General features: G+C 40.7%; 1 protein-coding gene across 7 annotated transcripts in view; it reads right to left on the bottom strand.

Moving 5' to 3' along the window:
• Window positions 1–2,319: 2,319 nt before the first annotated feature.
• INPP1 (inositol polyphosphate-1-phosphatase) overlaps window positions 2,320–23,811 on the bottom strand; it is a 36,091-nt gene continuing 14,599 nt past the window's right edge. For 4 of the 7 annotated variants that reach the window (XM_061432730.1, XM_061432724.1, XM_061432745.1 and 1 more), the window contains exons 2-6: window positions 12,469–12,732; window positions 10,210–10,270; window positions 7,135–7,335; window positions 4,440–4,614; window positions 2,320–3,054 (exon numbers count right to left, since the gene is read on the bottom strand). In XM_061432730.1, coding sequence (XP_061288714.1) covers window positions 2,493–3,054; window positions 4,440–4,614; window positions 7,135–7,335; window positions 10,210–10,270; window positions 12,469–12,672 — 1,203 coding nt within the window. In that variant the 5' untranslated portion in view covers window positions 12,673–12,732 and the 3' untranslated portion in view covers window positions 2,320–2,492. Of the gene's footprint in view, window positions 3,055–4,439; window positions 4,615–7,134; window positions 7,352–10,209; window positions 10,271–12,468; window positions 12,733–18,499; window positions 18,867–23,811 lie in introns of those variants that run through there. The other 3 variants (XM_061432749.1, XM_061432758.1, XM_061432768.1) reach the window with 3 other exon arrangements.

Here is a 23,811-nt window from a genome sequence, read left to right on the forward strand (position 1 = left end):
AAAGATCTGCTTTTTCATACTCCCATCATTATAACACAGCAGAAAGCCCTTTATACAATATGTACCCCTTGGCATGTCAAAATCTCATTCAGAGAGCCTATAACTAGGGGCTTAAGAGGCCACAGCAAAAAATTAGCAATACATAAAGTGCATTAAAAGGAAATAACCATTAGAACCCTACTCAACATGGCTGCCAGTCCTCAGGAGCAGTTGAATTGAGACTGGCGTGATGGTTAAGTGGAAGCATGTGGCTAGTGTAGAGAGTAACAGGTATATTTGGAAGGTTGAGCCAAGAGGATCGAACTCCTGAGTGATTGGATGTGGGCTGTAGGAGCAAGAGAGGAACCAACACTGACCTGGCTTCCCAGGGACTGCTCTTACTAATGTGCAGGGGGCTCTCTTTTTATCATCCTCTATTTAAGCAACCTGGCAGATTCATCTGTCTGCCAGCCTCCTGCAAAAAAAACCCCTGGCTGATGCACAAGACGCTCGATCTTGGCGACCAACAGGCTACTCTTTGAAGCACCCAACCCCTAACTCCCACTCCATCAACTGAGTTCTGTGTTTGCTTAGACTGATTGACTTCATTCAAAAATCATATTTCAATGGCATCTTTAATAATAGATCAAGTATAATGTAAAATGAATTTGAAAACAAAGAATTTAAGGCTTTTAAAGTATTGATAGAAATGAGTCTTAAAAACTTACTGAGTATGAGACAATTGTAAAGATAGAGGGGAAAAAATTAAAATCCAGAATGATTATGTTGTCAGACTATATGGCAAATATTTTTTAACTTCTTCCTCTAAAGAAATCAGAGCCTGAGAATTCCCTGGTGGAACAGTGATTAGGAATAGGTACTTCCACTGCCAGGTCAGGTTCAGTTTCTGGTGGGGGAACTAAGATCCAGTAAGTCACACTGTGCAGCCAAAAAGAAAGAAATCAGAGCTACAGATCACACTCCCATACGTGTGGTTAATGCAAGACCGGCACACACATGCTTAAGGAAGGGCCTTAGCTTTCTGGCAAAGATTGACAATGGACAGATGTGTGCAATAGATGTTTACAGAATGTACTGGATTCTCCGTTCTATCCAGTTTCCCCCCAATAAAATGGCGCATTGATAGATCACATAAATAAATAGATCACATTGAAGATGACTGTTTTCACTGCGTTGTTATTGATAATTTACATATTCTAAAAATGTTTATGTGCACAACATGCTTTTTCTTGAACTATATTCTATTTTTCCATTCGGATGACTATCAGGCAGCACAACTAGTTTCTGGGGTTTGGTTTCTAATGTGTTTTGTGAAGAATGAACTCACTTTGACTTAAAAATCAACCTTTAAAATTAGAATATACAGCTCAAGGACCCACCATCAATCACAAAGCATGTACAGACTTTTAAAAGCTATGTAACTTTTTCACTAAATAAGTCGTTGAATCTTCTGTGTGCAATGAGATACCTTTAAATAGCCTCCAATTAAAATAAATAAATTAAAAAAAATAAACTAAAAGTTTGACATACTGTGATTCCTTTGTAATTGCAGATAAACAGAGGATGCTGCAGAAAATCTTTTGGCCTCAAGAGGGCGTAGGGCAGAAAGGAGATAGCTGAGAGTTTGGTATCTCCAGATGGTGGAAATCTCTCCTCACTAGGGCTGCTAAAGAGATAGGAAAAAGAGGTCTCACCCACCTCAGAGGACATTCAACATGGGATTCTAGCAGACCAACGACTGTATGTATTTAACTCTACCTCTGGTTTTTGAAGTGTAATAAATACTATGCAAAAACTACAGAAATGTCTTTATCCTCTCCTGTCTTACTGACAGAAGAGTATGTTAAGTGAGAGTATTAGAGAGAACTAGAGACATAATTAGTGGCAGAATCAGAGAATTAGAATGAGAGAATAAGAATATAGATTTGAGAGAAAGTTTCAGAATGTGTGTCTGAGTGTGGATGCGTGTGAGTGTGAGAGTTCATGAGTAGGATGGTGCCATCAGGGTTCTGGGCTTTAATTCTTGTAAGAAACAGTGTCACTGAAAGCGCATGAACATGGCCAAATTATGCTTTAGATTCACAGTTCTAAATGTTCTGCCAAAGGCTAAAGCTGAAGATTTTTGTTCCAGACAGGAAACACACAACCCCCTTTGCTCTCCCTAATATTTCAGTGACCTTAACTTATCATCTCTAAACTCATGTTCTAAAGAGCTTTATTAATTGAGCAGGAATTTTTCCTGTCTTCAATATTTTATTGAAGCATTTCAAGCAGCAATAATTGCACAAAATCCTCTATAAAGAATCTCACACATTTAACTGCTGCATGAATATCATTCATTTATTAGCATTATGAACACATAATGGAAAAATGCTCCCCCAAAGAGGAAGGTGAATGTTGACTGTCAATAGGACAAAGTCATCTTCAAAAGACAAGAGATGTGGAAATTAGGTCCACAGTTAGGCTGTGGAGCCCATGAGGATGGAGTTCATCTACGTGTGTGTAGCCACAGGGGCAAGGTGCTGGAGGAGGTGGCTCAAGAACGTCTCCAGCTGCTTCTCTGATCTGTATGCGATGAGTCCTCCCTTGTTGGCCCACTGATCTACTCCGGCAGCGCCTTCGTTTCCCACGTGATACACCAGCTGTGGCAAGTCAAGGCCCGTGTCAGGATTTCTTTCCAGGCATTCTTTTAAGTCCACCATCCCCCCACCCATGGCCCTGAGGATGGCGTGGGCAGCACAGGAGTCCCACTTGAACGTGGTATCTTCTGAGAAGATGTAAATGTCAGCGAGGCCGAGGATCACACAGAGGCTCTTGTAACCAGCCCCAGCAGCCCGGAAGATGCGCTCTCCACACACACGCGACAATGCGCCCTTGATGGTCTCCTTTTCACTGGTACTAATGACCACTGAGAACGGGCAGGAGCCTTCGGAGCTGGGGTTTTGGGTCCCTTGGCTCTGCGTTTCACTGTTGCTTCTTGTAGAGATGGGAGGCAGAAGGGAATGGATATTGGTCCCCAGGTAAGAAAGGCCCCAGTAGCACTGTCCTCTCCACCTATGGAAGAGAACGTTCAGTTTGTGGCAGCAAGTTATCACACTGGTTTTTCATTGCTCCTGTGGCTTCCCAACTTGATGGGGAAAATATATAACATAGTGAGTCTCAAGGCCCTTAAGCCTAGAGATAGTAATCAAATGGCTAATTCATTTCTAAAAGTTACTCCCTGTGCATGTTGCTGCCTGTGTTGTTGCCAGTTAGGAATGCGTTCAGTTTTTTTTTTTTTTTTGCATTATCACATTCATCTAGGACAGTGCTAAAATATTTGTGGGATTTCTAGCCTCTGGGAACACAGCGAAGTTTCACTGCCTCTTTTTGCATTTAAAGTCTAATGGGGATAAAGATGAACAGATAAATAAGATTTTCAATCTGCAAATCTTTCACAATGCTGAATTTTTTTCAACCGGTAACGCCTTTTCATCTTCCAATTCACTAGCTCCACTTTGGCTTTAACATCAAGAAAGATGGACTCTTTTTTTTGGTGGGGGGGGGGTGGTGGGCAACAACAAAAATACCATCTAACATTTCTCAATGTTTAACTTACTATATACGCTGGATAGTTTCTTTCCAGAGAAGGAGACTGAGGCTTAGAGAATGTAAGTGTTTAAGAATGTAAATCAGTGGTAGAATCTGCTATCAAACCCAGGATTTGTGCCAACTACTTTGTCAACCATTTCTAGGTCATGATTATGTCAACATCCAGTCCCACTTATTTTTAACTTCTTGACGACCCTTTAAAGATAACGACCCTTTAAAGATAACAAACACTTTCAGTTTGGAAGAAGGCAGGGAAGAGGAAAAATATCAACACTGCAGAGGTATAGTTTAAGACTATTAAAGAACAAACAATTCTTAGGTTACTTGAAGCAAGTCAAAATTTAATTAAAAAATATATAGTTCTACATGAGTGGAAAAAAATGTCATTTATTTCAGTAAAAAGCTAAAACCACAGGAGAAAAGCTGCTTCTACTTGAACCCTGCCATGCTCTGGAGTCAACCCTGTCATACTCTGATCCGTAGGCCGCGGATCAGGGTAACCAAAGGCTTGGCCACCCTCTATGCTCTGCGAACAGTCCACGGGAGTGTGAGGAAGGTGGAAGCAGATAAGAAAGTGATACTGACAGTTTTTTTTGTTTGTTTTTATAGGGAGAGGTTCTAATCCTGGCCATACCTACTTATCTTTTCGTTAGATCATTTTCACATTTTGTTGTGAAACCCAGGATTGAAAATTAAAGGACCATTCATTCAAACATGGAGATTTTTAGTAGGAATGCCCAATGTATCGAGTCATGGGAATGTCACATGGAGAGATAATCCTGACAATAAACAAAGCTGAGGTTGTAAATTCTGAAAACCATAATATGCCGAAAATATTCAATTTTTACCTGCGGGTGTGTAGGTCTTGTGATACAAAAGGTTGGTTGATGACTCCCATGAGAGGCACCCCTGTCTGTATGTCATAGACACCAATCAAAACAGTGACGCACTGAAGTCCACTGGGGAAGATTCCTTGGTTGGGTGTAATGTCAGCAGAACCTTTTATATACTGGTAAGTTGAATCTGAAAAATGAAGCAAATCTGTTAGGATTCAGGTAATGATTATTTAGAAGATAATGATGAAGACACCTATAAAACCTGTCCTAGATCATTTCTAATTTGGTAACAGCTATGGTCTAAATGTTTGTGCCCCCCAAAATTCTAACCCTCAGAAGTTGATGGTATTAGTAAGTAGGGCCTTTGGGAGGTACTTCAGTCCTCCCAAATGAATGGGATTAACGATATTCTTAGTCTCTTCCACTTTATGAGTACAGTGTGAGTGTTAGTCGCTCAGTCGTGTCTGACTCTTTTGCAACCCCATGGAATGTAGCTGGCCAGGCTCCTCTGTCCATGGGATTCTGCAGCCAAGATTACTGGAGAGGGTTGCCATCCCCTTCTCGGGGGATTTTCCTGATCCAGGGATCAAACCCGGGTCTCCTGTATTGCAGGCAGATTCTTTACTGTCCGAGTACACAGTGAAAAGATGCCAATTATGAATCAGGAAGAAGACCCTCACCTAATCATGCTGGCACTTTGATACTGGACTTCTCAGCCTCTGAAACTGTCAGAAATAAATTTATCTTGTTTAAAAGCTACCTAGTCCATGGTATCTTGTTATAGCAGCCCAAATGGACTAAGATAATAACCAATCACGTTTTACCTCTGGGTGCCACTTATATGGAATTATTATTTGACCTTTTGTACTTCACTTTTAAGCTGCTTGTGTTTCATTTTCCCAACCATACATAAATTCTTGGACAAAGGGGACATGTCTACAATTCCTATGGCAGCTAGCATGTCTTCCTTCCTTTTTGTGTTGTTAATTGCTCAGTCATGAACAACTCTTTGTGACCCCATAGGACTGGAGCCACCAGGCTCCTCTGTCCATGGAGTTCTCCAGGTGGGAATACTAGAGTAGGGAGCCATTCGCTTCTCCAGGGCATAACACCTTGCAAATGGTAAGAAGCACTCAAATATTCATCACCATGTCAAAATCATTTAAAAGGTATGGGGGTTCCTTTGAGGTCTTACTAATCAGAGGACAGGTCCAACCAAGGTGGGCGGGAAAGTCTCCTTCCAGGAATCTGAATTCCATTTCATTTGAATTCCATCAGGGATGGAATTGCCTTTTTACTTGTTTGTTTTGTCCCTCAAATTAGGAGGAAAGAGACAATGGTGTCACAAGAGGAAGAAGCTCAGACAGTAAAGCGTCTGCCTACAATGCGGGAGACCCGGGTTCAATCCCTGGGTCGGGAAGATCCCCTGGAGAAGGAAATGGCAACCCATTCCAGTACTCTTGCCTGGAAAATCCCATGGACTAAGGAGCCTGGTAGGCTACCGTCCATGGGGTCGCAAAGAACCTGGGAAAAAGAAGCTAAGGAGTGAGGTTTCTGCTTAAAAGATGTACCTGCCAGCAGCTGACTGCCAGCATCTAGTGAATTAATAGCCAGTTAAGGATGTGCCAGGCACAAGATCCAGAGAGCTAGCTAACAGAATCAATTCAGGACAAAAACAAAACAAGGTTTCAGTTCCTCAAAAACCATAACTGAGGCCGATTTACCTTTAGGCGATAAAAGATCCTGGAAAACATTCATAGTCTACATAACAATCCACTGACTGAATGCTCTACTGCTGTGATTAAAGGCATGTCTATCACGTAGGGGAGAAGGTGTAGGGGAGAAGGTGAGGGGAGTCTGCCTACTCAGCTTAATGATTGGTCCCAGTTGTGTTGGGTACACTATGCCAGGAAGCTGGGGGAAAAGTGGGACTTAGACCGAGGGCATTATATTAACGGCATCATTGAGATAGGCCTACAGTTTTAAAACCATGAACTATAGATTATGGTTCTACCATAATCATGACCAAAAAAATAATGGCGAGGTATACACAGGACTCACAAACTGACTGCTAGGAGTCACATTCAGTTGTGTTTTGCCTGATCTGTCCAGCGGTTCTGCTTGTTTACTTACTTAAGTGAGTTAGGAACCAGGAGTTGAATTGTGAGAGTTCATTTAAAAACCTGGATTTGCGTTTTTATTATTTTTAAATCTGAAGATCTGCACTGTACTTCCAGATGGTAATAATCTGCCGGAGCTGAATGTTCTCAAGATGCATGTGTGTTCAATTAGTTATAGCTGCCATCATTTCATTCTTCTCTCATATTTAGCAGTCTGGCCCCTGAGGTCTTTCAAAAATGAGTTAATTCAGTTTTGTATATGTGCCTTTATATGTGTGTGTGTGTATACACACACGTGTGTTATAAATATGTGTATATGTATATAATACACACCTCAACTCTTCATTTATTTATTTAGGCCCCAGTGTGTAGCTTGTGGGGTCTCAGTTCCCCAACCAGGGATTGAACCCAGGTTACAGCAGTGAGAGTCATTTATCATTTTAAAACTTCAAAAATTTAAAATTTAACTCTCTTCTAGGAGAGTTAAACCATATCCTCAATTTTCATTTTTCCAACACTACCCCCTCACAAAAAAAGGATTACTAAGAAGAGCAAAGAGACAAAAGCAAACACTCTCCCCTGCTTACCTATAGGATCCACCCAGATTCCCAAGATGTCCTGTGGAATGTTGATCTCTACTGAATCCAGAGCTGGGTCACTGAAGAAAACGTCCTGGTGCACAACCTTGGCTAAGGCCTCAGATGCCAGCTTGTTACCATTAAGGACTTTGCTGAGAAGAGCTACTGTTTCTTCCTCTGTAGGACCCAGTCTCATGATAATCTTTTCCCCTAGAGTCAAGACAAACTGAAGACCATTACATCTCAAGTTTCAGAGGAGAAAGAACAGGGGATTGGGAGAAGCACCTCAGATTAGGTGAGGATAACACATCTAGCCCATTCCACTGTTCATTTTTCCTTTTTCCTTAACACCAAAACATTTTGTATTGGGGTCCAGCCAATTAACAATGCTGTGATAGTTCCAGGTGAACAGTGAGGGGACTCAGCCATACATACACATGTATCCATCCTCCCTGAAACTCTCTTCCCATCCAGGCTGGCACAAAATATTGAGCAGAGTTCCCTGTGCTATACAATAGGTTTCTGTTGGTTATCCATTTTAAATATAGCCCAACTCCACTATTCAAAACTGGAGAATCCCATGGACAGAGGACCCTGGTGGGCTACAGTCCATGGGGTCACAAAGAATTGGACACAACTGAGCGACCAACACACACACACACACACACAAAGATATCCAGTCTAGTGTCTCCTAATCTGGCTAACCGCCAGAATCTCCCCAGTGGGCTTCATAAAGTCAAAGCTGATTCAGTAGTCACTCAACCACCTCACAGTGAGCAATGAAATCCAGGCACCAAAGGGCCTTCTCTCCAAAAAAAGTTCCCACATGGGCACATGCACAGTTTTTGTATCCAGTTTAAGGCAGCTCATGCTAAGAATCCTGAACCCTGAGTCTTTGATAAACAATCTTCTGTGTCTTTTACCTTGTGGCTTTTAATATCCTGGAGGTCACCCTGTTCACGTTTGAATATGTTGATTGAAAAGAAAAGAGTTTTTAATAAGTACACAGAAAGGCTTCTACCTCCCTCTATGATGCTGCTTTTAACTAAAAACTGTCTATGCTCCGTAAATATAAGATGACATACATTCGTCTTTAAATGTGGTAAAGCTGTAGGACTCTAAATCACATATGTAGAATAGCTCTCCTCTGTGAAACCACTGGGAATCAGGATGTAAGCAAAGCTGCTTCTGCAATTGGAACCCCACGTTACCAAGTCCATGTATTCGCCATCACTTTAAAGATACTTCTTAGACCCCTGCTTCATCTGGTTTCCAACCCCCCAAGCACAAATGAGAAGAGAGGCTCTCCTAGGACTTTTACCAACAAAAAGCGACAGCAATGCAGAATATAAATTTCTAAAAATTAAGAAAACATGGCACTTTGGGGCTCCTGAGGTATCTCGACAAACACTCCTAGCTATCCTAGCCATCCCGAGAACCAGCAGCGGCGCCATCACTGGAGCGCCTGTTAGACATTCAGAACTTCAGTCCCCATCCCAGACCTGCTGAGGTCTGACAGGATCCCCCGGTGACTCCTGTGACTGTTCGAGTTTGGGAAGCACACTGTGAATCTATGACAGTGACGATTCTGAAACAGCAAGAATCAGTCAATTAAGTTTAATTCAAATTACATGAGATTGTTAAAGTTGGGGAATAATGTTAATCACCACCACTTGTTGAGCAGCTACTCTAGGCTCGGGAAAAGTCATGGGTTCACTCAAAGGAGCAAATCGTATCACCTTACTCCACGGCTTAAAGTTTGCCGCTGAATTCTCATCATACTTAAGGAAACTCCTTCCTTTGAACTTCCATGATCTTATCTCACCTCATCCACCAGCTCCTCCTCTACCATAGGTCTCTGCCCTCTAATAAACTAAAACCATCCTTTCCTTCAGTTCTCAGGAAAATGTATGTGGAATGCATTTTTGCCTCTATCATTCTAGATAAATATTACAATAACTGTTTATGCTGTAGCCAAATATAGGTTTTTCAGTGTAGGATTTCTTATGGGGGTAAGTCACAGGTGATTTTTTTTAACCTTAAGTTTAACTGACATTTCTCTTTCTTCTTACTGAGTGTCACAGAACTATCTTAATACGCATCCCATGAAATGACAAATTTTTTCCAGAGTTAATCCAGAAATTAGTTTCCTTTGTAAATATGCCTCTAGATGTTTAACTATTTGTCACATGATCTGTTTAAAGTTCACTATTTTAATGTTCTACCATAAAACAAACAAAACCCAGGCAAACTAAAAACCGCTTGCTTCTCTAAAAAAGGGTCAGAGATGTTGTATTTTTCTCTCTACCACAAGGGAACACGGGGGTCCATCAAAGGAGAATTTGGCTCACAGGAAACCAATTAGAGTTAAAACTTGGTGCTAAAAGGAACCTTTTAGGTTGTCCCGCTCTCTTTACAGAGGTTCTGAGACCAGAGAAGCAGAGATCATTCAGGGACAGGGGCTTCTGCACATGCTCAGCCTAGGTCTGTGGACTACCCAAAGTGTCAGTCACTCAGTCCTACCCGACTCTGTGTGACCCCATGGACTGTGGCCCACCAGGCTTCTCTGTTCATGGGATTCTCCAGACAAGAATACTGGAGTGGGTTGCCGTTCCCTTCTGCAGGGGATCTTCCTGATCCAGGGATGGAACCTGGGTCTCCTGAATTGCAGGTGCATTCTTTACTGCTGACCCACCGGGGAAGCCCATGGGCTCTCCAGGAGGTCCACAAATGGGTCTACTTGGACGTGAGATTGTCTGCACATCTGTGTAGATCTGCATCCTTTGCGGGGCATCTATAACTTCCATCAGATTCTCAAAGGGCCGTGCAACTTTCCCAAAGGTTAAATTATTGTTCAATGCTACAGAGTTACAGCTAGAATACATGTGAACTTGCTAAATAATTCTAAGATGCCGCATCTCTGTCTTACGTGGCAGGTTATCCTGAAGTGCTGAATGAAGTTTAACATTCAAATGTGTTATCTACATGAAAGGCCTCCAAACATTCATTTCATGATGTAAGTTGAAAATAAAAATACCATATGATAATTAAGTTATAAAATTATATTAAGATTCTTGTACTTACCCAAATCATTAGTAAATTCATTGGATTCTTCTCCAAAAATTTTTTTCCCCAAGCCTGGAAACTGAATGATTCAGAATATGACAAGAATGCAAAACAGCAACAAAAAAAATCCCACATTCATGCTCAATTCTGAACAGATTTCCACTTTATATTTCAAACTAAATAGCACAATAGGTCAGAAATTTGAGAGTTTACAATTCCAGAAATCAATCCAAGTATAATAAGTGAAGTCAGATTGGTTCCGCACTTTTCTAATATCAGTAGTTTTCTATACTTCCCTGCTCCTTTGCCCCTTTAGAAAGTCCAAATCATGGTAGAAGTCTGGTTTCTTTATGTTCTGTTGAGTCTGCAGAAGTACTTCTAGAACTTCATCCTTCTAGTTAAGGGCCATGAGCTAGAATGCTTACAAAGGAGATGTTTTAACTGCTGCTCCTACAAAGTACCCAAGTAACTTGCACAAGTTAATGTTACTGACAAGTACCTAAGATGATTACTTGAACCCGGATAGAAAGGAACAGAGGATAACATTTAATTTTGTTTTCTGCACATGTTAAGGTATCCTTAACCATCAGGCTAGGAAGGCCATGTAGCAAAAAAGGGGAAATATTTTACTTGCCAACAACTTATGCATCAATATTTTGATGGAATGAAGAAACAAACAAAAAGAAACAAGCTAAATAGGAAGCTTCTCTCATCTTTGTATGACCAGGAAGCTTTTGGACACATTTTGCTTCTGATTTTCTCTGTAGTAAAGATAATTTCTCTCAAAATATGTGCTGAATTATGGTAAGAGTACAATTCTCAGGCAATGAAAGCAAGGAAATGCTTCAAATGTTTGAGCTCAATTATTCACAGATGGCCAATGGATGTAACAGTGCCCACAACTACTTGTTATTTTTAACTCTTTTGAAGAACAATGAAAGTCACCACATACTGGCACTGAACCTCTCGATGAAGTCATCAAAGGCTGAAGCTCCAGCCCCCCAGTTTGCCTAGAGACCCTTTCTGAGGCTGTAGTACGTAAGAGTCGTGACACTTTATACAAACCAAAAGTGAGTGTCATTTATGTGTTCATAAATCCTGGCAGATACTTCGTGAATGAACAACTGCCTGAACTTGTTATAATGCTCTGAGGCAAATATTAGCCCACAAAACTTACACTTCTAATCCAGTTGCTCAACCACCCCTTCTACCCAGCTCTCTTGATCAGTAACAAAAATAAATTTCCTTCCACTGGATCCAGATTGTATAGGGCATGAAAAAGAACAGTTTGTAGAAATTTCAAGGGGTCATTTATTCTCTCTTCCTACCTGTGGTCAAGGACTCACTTAAATTATTCTAAACAATCCCTAACATTTTGAGAATTTCATAGAAACAATTCCAATATTTTGTAGGGCTTTCTGACATAAAATTCTATCCTCCCAAATCTAAAAGAAAAGTAATTCGATTATTACATAATAGGTAATATAGTATCACAAACAGCATAGACTCTGGAGTTGGTCAGCCCATGTTCAAAAACCAGCTCTTCCATTCATTTGCTGTGCAACCCTAGGCAAGTTATTTAACCTCTGTGTCTCCCTTTTCTCTTCCATTACATTGAAATAGTTCTTACCTCATAAAATTGTTATTTGTTAAACTAATATATTTAAAGCCCTTAGATAAGTACTTGGCTCATAGTAAGCATTTACAAGTGCCTGCTAATGTTATTGTTTGCTATAACTGCTTATGAATATAGTTTATTTACCCTAGTCAGCTTAAAATACCTAGAATTACAATCATTGTTAGTTACAAACAACGTTTTCCTACTAAAATAAAGAGAGACTCTAAGTCTCCAGAACCCTATGAGGCTATCACTGAGGCAACCATTAGGTAAATGACTATGTCAAAAGGTGAGACTTAATATTATCAAGTTAAAAAAAAAGTTATAAAACAGTATGTTCTCATTTCTTTAGAGTTAAGTTAAACCTGCCATGCACACATAGAAGGAAAACATTCTAATATTTAGCAAAACAGTTGTGGTTTTCTCTAGTGATAGAATTAGGAGGATTATTTTTCAACATTTAAGTTTTTCCTGTAACACACATTTTAGTAATACTGCAGTCAAAATAAGGGGGGAAAACCTATTTGTTTATTAGAATCCATGGTGCTGGGGGGCGGGTTGTGGGGAGGAGGAGGCGAGCTGTTTTACGGGGGGGCGGGGAGGGGTGGAAACCACAGGGGCAAATAATTTGCAATTACCTTGGCTGTGACATTCCTTACCTTGTTCTCCATATTCTCTTTGATAACTTCCTGTACCAGTACATCAGCCAGGGTCTTGAAATCAACTGCAAACTTCTTGTTCTTTTCTCCCTCTTTCTTTTCTTCTATCAGCAGCTGGAAGAGGGTTTCCTGCTGCCTGCACGCCCGGGCAATGTTGGCAGCTTTCTCAGAGACTCGGAGCAGCTCTTGGAGGATATCTGACATTTCTGAACCTGGCTGGTTGCAGCAGCTGGTGGAACAGGCACCCACCCGCTGAGCTGTCAGCTGGGAAAGTACAAGAATGTGAAACAGAAAGCAGTTCAGAGAGTGTGAGTCAACCTGTGAGCATGGCTGAGTGGCTAGTAGAGATCACAGTCACAACCTCAGTGGAAGCTTCATCTAAAACTTGAAACTTATCTTTCAAGATCAACATACTTATAGTCTCAAATCCATTAGGCAAAAAACTGACTTTTCGGTGAAAGAGAGAGTCTACACTATATTTACCAAACTCTAGACCAATAGGCAGGTGGATACACGAGCACAATGTTAGAAGGAAAAGCCAAGTTCATGAAATGACCTTCAAATGAGCACATGAGCTTGGCAACACTATTAAAGTAGTGCTCTTTCCTTCACCCTTTGGGAGAAGGAAGAAGTGAAAGTGGGTTTATCCTATCAGTCTGGGAGCAACTTCCTAAAGTACCAAGCACCACCCCGGCAGACATCTCAGTGTCCTGCAAGACTCTTGAGACCACACACGAGCTAGCAGCCCAGGTGATGTACCAACCGGCTCCCCCCCGACCCCCTGCTTTTTTTTCTATTTAAAATGTCCCACTAGCTGTGCTGCTTACAGCAAATTTAAATAATAAAATGAAGTAAAACATGCAACTTGTTGGGATTGGAAAAGTCCTGGCTTCTAAGAGGCATGCTACAATGCCTTGACATACCTCTTGGGTAAATAGCAGAGAAACATTTCTCTGTTTCAACAGTAGCTGCATTTTACTGAATGCTTTAATAATTCTTATCTCATTATTATGAGAATTACTGTGAGGATTATCAGCCTTATCTATAGTCAAGGAAACTGCAGCTTGGAGAAGTTAAGCAACTCGTTTAGGTTACATAAGACTAAACGGCAGGGCTCAGACTCCGTCGTACACACAAGCTCACGCTCTTTATTATTGTAACAAATACTTTACTTCTTGAAAAAAAAAAAAATCCCTTAATGGACTGTGGGAGGCTGACAGTACAACAGTTAAGATGTCAATGCAGTGGAGTTAACTGTCAACTGTCATCACTGTGTTGTCTTAAGCAAGTCTGCTTTAAAAATCACATGCTATTTTCTTAAGATAATGGGCCAACCATCATCAGAAAATATGTCCAACCTCAACAGTAATAAATGGCAAGTGAATAAAACAATGAGACATCCTACTTCACGATTAGATGGGCAAAACTGTTAACATTCATTCTTCCAGGTGTGGAAACAGATGCTGATATTCTGCTAATGGGCACGTAAAAATGTGGGTTTGTAGAGGAAAATCTGAGAAAAATGGATCAAAATCCCTAGAGATGCTATTACCTTCAGCCACTAATTCCAGTTGGCCTTATTTTGAATTAAGGAAGGTATATTTTTTTAAGAAAGTTATATTTAACATTTTAAATATTTCTGCACAAGAAGGATTAGTATTATTGACTGTAGCAAAAAGTTAAAAACATCTTAAATACTGGTGGAATGTAGATTAAACTATTATATAGTTATTAAACAATATTTTTGAAGAAATTTAATAGGAATATGTTAAAATGCTATAATGTTAAGTATATATAGTATCACAGTATGTTCCTAATTTGTGTTTAATACACACATACACTCTGTTTATACATATGGAGAGAGAGTTTGAAAGACTAGATGATGTTCTAATGGTAGTTAAATGTTTAATGGTGGTTATCACTGCATACTAGAATTGTGGAGGATTTTTCTCATTATGCTTTTCTGTAATTACCAAATATTCTACAGTAAATAATACTGTTTTTATAATAATAAAGGATATGTTAAAATGCTTTAGGACAATTAAGCACAAAGGACTGCAAGTCGTGAAGATATCTGTCTAAACAAAGAGGTGCTATGGCAACAGCACAAATCCAGATGACACAGACGATAGAGTTAGAAATTAGAAACACCTGCCTACCTTAGCTTCCCCCCCAAGGAATAAATACATTAAAAAAAATCACTTTGGTCAACAAACTTCAACATTAAGAAAAATAATTATATTAATATAGCTGAGGCATCTTAGAAATAACTTATGGCATCTATATGCTATTAATTATAAGTTTTATATAATATATACATGCATGGATACATATATATCAGTAGAATACATTAAGTTCCAAGTATATAAATTCAATAATTTTTATTTCTTAGGATGCATTATCTAATTATTATAAGGGAAAAGAATTAATGAACTAATAGTATCTAAGTAACTTGTTATCTTAAAAACAGCATGAAGATTTTAAGGAGTCCAATTAGAAAACTTTCTAGATTAACAGTCAGTGTGTGTGTGCGTGTGCGCGTGCTCAGTCACGTCTGACTCTCTGTGACTCCACGGACTGTAGCCCACCACGCTCCTCTGTCCATGGAACTTCCCAGGCAAGAATACTGGAGTGGGTTGCCATTTCCTCCACTATGAGATCTTCCTCACCCAGGATAGAACCCACATCTCTTATGTCTCCTGCATTGGCAGGCAGATTCTTTACCCCTAGATTAATAATACCAGTAGGGAATTCCCGGGTGGTCCAGTGATTAGGACTCCAGGCTCTCACTGCTGAGGGCCCAGGTTCAATCCATGGTCAGGGAACAAAAAGTCCACAAGCCACACAGTACAGCCAAAAGAAATAAAAGCTTCCATCTAATGGATATTATTAAAAAATACCAGTACTGTCTATTTTACTCCACTTTGTTAAAACCGATTACCTTTTTTAAAAGGAACACCGTACCACCACACCGTTGAATAACCAAAAATCTCCCCCATGATGTCCTGAGAACTCATTCAGGTGAGTTACACAGGGTACAAGCTCCAGGCACCACCACCACCCTTCTCTTCACACAGAAAACTCACCAACCTAGTCCTGATAAGTTTCTATACAGCAGCCGAGAGATCTGGTATGTCTCCCCTTTGAACCTGAGAACCTGATCTTTATTTCCTCAATAATGAGTATTCTCACGTCACCTGAGCAGAGCAACTTGACCAACAGGGGAAAAAATTCAGCTCTAAACTTCAGTCCCATAATTAACAGGGGCACAGATGTTCAGAATTCATCGTAACACAGTAAACCAGGTTTTTCAGTTCCAAGGTTATCCCAGCGCTCAACCTTAACCACCCTTTCTTCTGAACCTGGAAACACTAGGGTATCTTGTCAAGCTCCAGGCTGAACACCCAGTTTCAGCTCAGGACGAGGCTTTCTGTAAGCCACCCCCAGAATTTCTTTAGCTCCAGGGTCCAAGCCCCCTTAAAAAAAAAATCTCTCCCAGCCATCATCATCTACATGCAAGACTTCCTAATTAATTTGCACAGCTAGCCGGCTGCTTTCTGGCTGACTGGACTGTTTTGTCCCAATGAATGAGGCCCCGTCCTCTGTGCTTCTCTCCGTTAACTGCTTCCAGATCTCGAACAGAGTCGGACATGCCTGAAGTGACTTAGCAGCAGCAGCAGCAGCAGCAGCAGCAGATAAGTAAGCTATTGCATTTACCATAATTTAATAGCCTTGAATATGGAAGAAATTCCTTGGGATTAGTGGTTAATGGGTGTTCTGAGAACCACGTTAGAAGTACCTAAGGTGTCTATTACAAGACAGATTTCTGGGTTCCATCTCAAGTTAGCGAGTCAGAACCTCTGGAGACAGGTCCCAGGAATTTGTATGTTTGTCAGCTTCCTAGATGACGCTCAGCACTGAGATGTAATGGCCACTGTTCTTAAGGCTGTTCATCCTTCAATACTGTGCTGGTAATCTCCGTGGGGCTCAGGCATCTCTGTGGGACCATGCGCTCTCAGTTATCCATGCACAGACACAGATCCAGGCTAAAATAATAACAGCCAGTATGCAGTAGGTGCTTTATGGCAGGTATCCTTCTAAGCACTCTACATATTGTTAACTCTAATTCTCATACAACCCTACGAAGAAAATACTATTATCTATATTTTAACTGATAAAGAAACTGAGGCACAAGAGGGTTAAGTAATTTGCCCAAAACCACACAGGTGGGAAGTGGCTAGGACAAGATTCAAGCCCAAGCAAACTGGTAGCAAACTTTATTGGCTAAGCCAATGCTCTAGCCAATAAAATCTTCATAAATTGTTAGTTGTTAACTAAGGGAAGAAATGAGCAATCATGGGATCAATAATCACTAAACTATTATTATAAGGTACTACTGCTGCTGCTAAGTCGATTCAGTCATGTCCGAGTCTATTCGACCCCATAGACGGCAGCCCACCAGGCTCCCCCATCCCTGGGATTCTCCAGGCAAGAACACTGGAGTGGGCTGCCATTTCCTTTTCCAATGCAGCAAAGTGAAAAGTGAAAGTGAAGTCGCTCAGTCGTGTCCGACTCTTCGTGACCCCATGGACTGCAGCCCACCAGGCTCCTCCGCCCACGGGATTCTCCAGGCAAGAGTACTGGAGTGGGGTGCCACTGCCTTCTCCGAATTAGCTGTGTGGCATTAGGTAATTTACCTACCCTCTTTCTTCATCTGCCATATGAAGACAATACTTATCTGTGGAACATGCTCCCAGAGTCATAAGAAACCATACATGCTTAAAGATTAAGCACAGAGCCTTACATACAGTAGAGGGGATCTTCCCAGCCTAGGGACCAAAGACGTGTCTCTAAGTCTCCTGCATTGGCAGGTGGGCTCTTTACCACTAGCGCCACCTGGGAAGCCCGTAACAAATGACAGCAACTACTATTAAATACAGTTTTACAGAACTCACAACCACAGTCCTTACTTGAAAAATAAGAGGTTGGCAGCTTTGTTACGGGTCACCGAAATCTTTTCTGAAAATTTACTACTCTATTAAATCCAAAAGGCTGGAATCTACTTGCGATTATTCGAATGACCCAGAAAAAAGTTCCTTTATGAAGGCCAGATCTGATTGCTTCGGTTTCTGGGTGTCTGGGTAGAAACTCTGGCTCCTGGATGTTGAAGACTACTCTGGCTTCACGGTAGACTACCTACAGATGGCTCCAGAGGGTCATTATTCTGTCAAGGGGTCATTTTGTCAGGAAATCTATAGAGATTCTAAGGCCAATGGTGTCTGTTCTTGTGGGAGGGGCCTGGTTGTACCGGAAGCTGGCCGTGTCCTTGTGTTGTTTGTGAGGATGGAAGTGGGACAAAACAGACGGGGGCATCAACAAAACAGAAATGCTCGCTAATGAGTAGGCAAGTAGGTCAGAGCATTTCTGGTGACAGTCATTCCTTCCTGCAGATAATCCACTCCTTTTATAGAGCCCACATTCTTGCCCATCAGACAATTCCACCCCATTCCCACCATTCATGACTTGAATTCACTCTTTCACTCATCCCTGGAGGACTGGCAATTTGCAATGACTGTGTGGTGGCCGTGACTGACTGCTATTGCTGTTGGGGAAAACAGCTCAACTTCCAGAGATACCTGGGTGTTTCACTAGAAGTGTTTTTGGTGACCTCTCACAGGGCGCAGCTGTCCAGGACTCACCCTGGGCGGGCACATGCTGAGGCTGGCCAAAACCCTCTTTAGCTCACATTGCTCTTGTAGGGGGAACAGAGACCTTGTTCCTCATCCCCTTCCAGTTTAGGGCTGCTTCAGGGAGTAGTTTAGAGAATGGAAGCTGCTCAAGCAGAAAGGATGGTGTACAGAAGTGAGCCCACACAGACGGGCTCAACTGGATCAACCGATGATGGCGAATGTGCAATTTGCTAACAGCAGCCTCCCCTGACATCCCTAGGAGACGCTCATCTGCCCACCCGGTCACATAGGCCAGAAGGAAGACCGTGCCACAAGCACTAATAGGGATTTATAAACTGTACCTTTCAGCTCATTGGAAGTTGAGTTGTCTTTCCAGTGTATAAGCTTTGTTCAGCTTTCAGAGACTTGGTCATTACATGTTTCTCGAAACCCACTGAGTGGGACAGCACGGGACAGCCTGTGCTTCTTTTGTGTCGCTCTACTTTGATCTCTGCGATCCTACTGTCAGCACTTCACAGGCTCTGACTAAGCCCGGCACTTCAGGGGCTGCTCTCCCACTCTCGGTCCGTTCACTCCCACGCTCTGGGCAGATCATTCATTTGCACATGCTGTTCCCTCCTGCCTGTATGCCTGATGTCTATTCGCCTTCTCAGAATCTATTCAAGGACAAGAAACTTGAACAGATGCTTCATCAAAGGGGCTATTCAGCTGGCCAATAAATATATGAAAAGATAATAATTATTAATATAATAAAAGATAATGTTAATAATTATCAGGAAAATGCAACTTAAAAATCACTACAGGGTACCACTGCATGTCTGACCAAATAGCTAAAAGTAAAGATTGAAAATGTCAAGGTTTGCTGAGGATGTGAAGCAATGAGCCTCTTCCACTGTGAATGAAATTGGTACAACCATGTTGGAAAACTAGAATTTGTTGACTATAAGCATAACCTGTGACCCAGCAGTTTCTCTTGTAGTCTTGTCCTCAACAGAAATTCCTGCTCATGTATATTAAAAGACATATACAATATTTATGAGCAGCATAATTTAAAAATCACTGCAGATGGTGACTGCAGCCATGAAATTAAAAGATGCTTGCTCCTTGGAAGAAAAGTTATGACCAATCTAGACAGCATATTAAAAAGCAGAGATATTACTTTGCCAACAAAGGTCCGTCTAGTCAAGTCTATGGTTTTTCCAGTAGTCATGTATGGATGTGACAGTTGGACTATAAAGAAATATGAGTGCTGAAGAATTGATGCTTTTTGTTGGAGGAGACTCTTGAGAGAGTCCCTTGGACTGCAAGGAGATCCAACCAGTCCATCCTAAAGAAAATCAGTCCTGAATATTCATTGGAAGGACTGATGCTGAAGCTGAAACTCCAATAACTTTGGCCACCTGATGCGAAGAACTGACTTGTTAGAAAATACCCTGATGCTGGGAAAGATTGAAGGTGGGAGGAGAAGGGGATGACAGAGGATGAGATGGTTGGATGGCATCACTGACTCAATGGACACAATTTTGAGTAAACCCTGGGAGTTGGTGATGGACTAGGAAGCCTGGCATGCTGCAATCCATGGGGCTGCAAAGAGTCAGACACAACTGAGCAACTGAACTGAACTGAACAGTAGAAATAACTCAAGTGACTATGAACAATAAAATGAAATAAACTGAGGCAGACTTACAGAAGAAAATACTATACAACAGTGAGAATTACTGAATTACTGCTTTGGGCAATAACATGGATTCATCTCACAAAGGCATACTGCTGAGTGAAAGAAGTCAGACACCAAAAAAATAAATACACTGAGCAATTTAATTTAGTTGATGTTCAAGAGAAGGTAAAACTAACTTATGGTGTTAGAAGTTGCAATGGGGGTTACCCTTGGAAAAGGAGAAGGAATTACTTACTGATGGGGGTAAATGACGGGGCCTTTAGGCATTCGGAATGTTCTGGATTTGAGTGATGGTTATGTGGGCGGATTGGCTTTGTGTAAGTGCATCAAGCTACACACTCGGGCCTTGCATACTTTTCTAATTGAATAAAAGTTTTTAAAAGGGTGTGTGTGTAGCGAGGAGAGTCCGTGTGACAGTTGGCTCCTCCAGGAGCAACACCTGACCCTCCATCTTTTGTACCAGGGCCATGGGAGAATGCAGGCATGCCAAATTTCTTTCCCAGCCCTCCAACACACTGTACACTGGTTTGCTTCTCTGTGCTCTGTCTGGCAGGAGATTTAAATGTGTGTGGTTTCTTATGACTCTGAGCACATACCTCAGAGGTGTTCAATAAGTGTTGGCTGAAGAATTTCCTCTTAGCTTTGTAAACACAAAATTCACCTTTGTCATATTGTTTATTACACCTGGTTTTATACCCAAGTGCCATTTCACAGGTGCCATTAGGCACATGGGCCCATATTTATTTATATCAAAGCCTATGTATAATCAGGGCTTCCTTGGTAGCTTAGTCAGTAAAGAATCCCCCCGCAACACAGGAGACCAGGGTTTGATCCCTGGGTCAGGAAGATCCACTGGAGAAGGAAATGGCAACCCACTCCAGTATTCTTACCTGGAGAATTCCACAGACAGAGAAGGTCCATGGGGTTGCAAGAGTCTGACACAACTTAGGGACTAAACCACCACCACCACTACATACATCCTACATTCATTTACAAAAACAAAGCAAAGCTGTATCTGGATGATTAGCAACTGAACTACATTTCTGAGCACCAAAGAAGATTCTGATATCATGCTCTGTCATCTGGCAGTGACCTATCTTGATTAATTTCATTGATTAAATGGCCCAAAATGGTAAGTTTAATTTGGCTTCGTTAGAGAAGACATTAACTAGGGGATATGTAAATTCATCTATTTAACCTTCACATTTCTCTCTCCCTTCTTCCCATCCTTCAAACAATGTTGACATACAAGCCTGTCTCTAGGCTGATCAGTCTACCTCACCCTAGCCCTACTGAGGCTGCTCTTGGACCACATTAGCCCACATTTTTGCTCACTGATGGGGCTCAAAGCAATAGAGCACAAAGACAGCCTCTATCCTCAAATGTTATTCAGGTAGCTTTTAAGTGAGAGCTTGTGCTAAAGTAGTGTTTTCCAAATGCGTAAGATCAAGAATTAATTGAAACATTCATTAAAAATATAGAGTTTTAGACTTCCCCTGGAGATATTGATCCAGGAGATCTGGGTTGAGGACAGGGAATGTCACTCAGCTATTTTTATTCGACAATTTAAGGAAACACCAGGTTCAACCATCAGCGATGTCTCTCACTGGGTATTCAGGAGCAGAACAGGGAAACGCTATTAGCTACTGCAACTGCCTTGGTTGGCTAAGGGTCAACTATATTGACTTTTTTTGTAACAAAAATTAAGTGCTGGAAAAAAAAAGTTGATCTACATAATAAGTATTTCACATTAGTATAATATTGCCATTGAAATATAGACTTCAGTATCTTCTCAGAATGCATTTGAAAAGTATGAAAAAATATTCCATTTAGAAATACTTTTAAATTTGATAGTGACTCCTTTTTATCCTCTCCTCCAGAGTTAGAAACATTTTCACTAACTATAAGCTCTTTTCTATCCGCTGCCTTCCAACTACACACTTAAACTTCTGTATGCTAAAAGATGTTTTTAGCATACCACCGAAGTGTCAGAAATGAAACCTGAAATCATATAGAATATTAAAAAAAAAAAAAGTAGATTCAGTGTAGCTATCTTAATTGTGGGAAAAAATAAAATATTTTAAAATTTAATGCCTAATTCAAGACAAAAAGAAAAGACACAAGAAGTATGGCTTGTAGAAAGAATCTTTTCCAGCAGAATATCAGTCTGGTAGCTGTTAATCCTATTATTAATCTTGTTGTTTTTCAGTAGCTAAGTCGTGTCTGACTCTTTGCAACCTCATGCACTAGCACACCAGGGTCCTTCTGTCCTCAATTATCTCCCAGAGTTTGCTCAAATTCATTTCCATTGAGTTAGTGATGCTATCTAACTGTCTCATCTGCTATCAATCCCTTCTCCTTTTGCTTTCAATCATTGCCAGTATCAGGGTCTTTTCCAGTGAGTTGGCTCTTCGCATCAGGTGGCCAAAGTATTGGAACTTCAGCTTCAGCATCAGTCCTTCTAATGAATATTCAGAATACTCTCGAGATTCTTCTCTAGCACCACAGTTCAAAAGCATCAACTCTTTGGCACCCAGCCTTGTTTATGGTACAACTCTCACATCCATACACGACTACTGGAAAGACCATAGCTTTGACTGTATGGACCTTTGTCAGCAAAGTGATGTCTTTGCTCTCTAGGTTTGTCATAGCTTTCCTTTCAGGGAATAAGGTCTTTTAATTTCATAGCTGTAGTCAACATCCACAGTGATTTAGGAGCACAGGAAAATAAAATCTGTCACTATTCCCACTTTTCCCCCTTTTACTTGCCATGAAGTGATGGGATTATATGCCATGATCTTAGTTTTTTGAATGTTGAGCTTTAAAGTCAGCTTTTTCACTCTGCTCTTTCACCTTCATCAAGAGGCTCTTTAGTTCTCCACTTTCTGCCATTAGAGTGGTATCATCTGCATATCTAAGGTTGCTTTCTCCATGAGTATCATTAATCTTATTAATCCTCAAATCCATTTTTAATGTTTCCTTTTGAATGTAACATTTTTAGTCATTTTATCTTTTCTTCTGAACTTTGAAACACTTACTTCTGGCACCAACTCACTTAACACTTGCTTTTTATGGTCTATAGGAGCCATGTTTAGGCCACAGGAGAGCTGGTTCTTAGGCTCTGCCTGGACTTTAACCAACCAGGTGTAAAACCTTAGCCACATGGGTAAGCTCTCAGGGACTTGTTTTCCTCATTTTTGCAAACATAAAAAAGGAAAAGAAAGAAAGGACAGGGAGATTGGAGGAGATGATTTCTATGGTCTGTTCCAGTTCCAAATTTTCTGACTTTTTAATTATCCATTTTCCAGATAAAAGAGATTGGGGAATATTATTCAGCCTTAAAAAGGAATGACATTTTCTCGCATATGCCTCAATATGCATGAACCTTGGAAACATTATCCTAATTATAAGAAGCCAGGCTTAAAAAAACAAGTATTGTATGATTCCACTTATATGAGGAACCCAGAATAGTTAAATTCATAGAGACAGAAAGTAGAATGGTGATTACCAGGGCTGGGAGAAGCTGGCAATGGGGAGTTATTGTTTAAGGGATCCAGAGTTTCAATTTGGGATGATAGGAAAGTTCTGGAGATGGATAGTGATGATGGTTGTATAACAGTGGAAATGTACTTAATGCAAGAGCAATGCATACTTGAAATTGGTTAAAATGGTAATTTTATGTTATATGTATTTAACTATGATTTTTAAAGAGTAAAACACAAAATTACAAGTTCAAAAAAATGTACATTTCAAAAGCTTTTGATGTTTATCATCAACCTAATAAGGAATGGCATAATAAATATTGTTGGTTGAATGAAAAAAAAAAAACAAGGTTGGGAAGAAGTCATGAAAATTAAGTTGAAAAACAGCACTAGGCTCTTTACCTTGTATTTGATTTTACACTGCAATCACACTGGTTTTATTGTTTTGGCTGTGTTGTGTGGCATACAGAACCTTAATTCCCCAACCAGAGAT

Source organism: Bos javanicus, chromosome 2 (assembly GCF_032452875.1).
Source record: "Bos javanicus breed banteng chromosome 2, ARS-OSU_banteng_1.0, whole genome shotgun sequence".
In the NCBI taxonomy this organism is placed as follows: domain Eukaryota; kingdom Metazoa; phylum Chordata; class Mammalia; order Artiodactyla; family Bovidae; genus Bos; species Bos javanicus.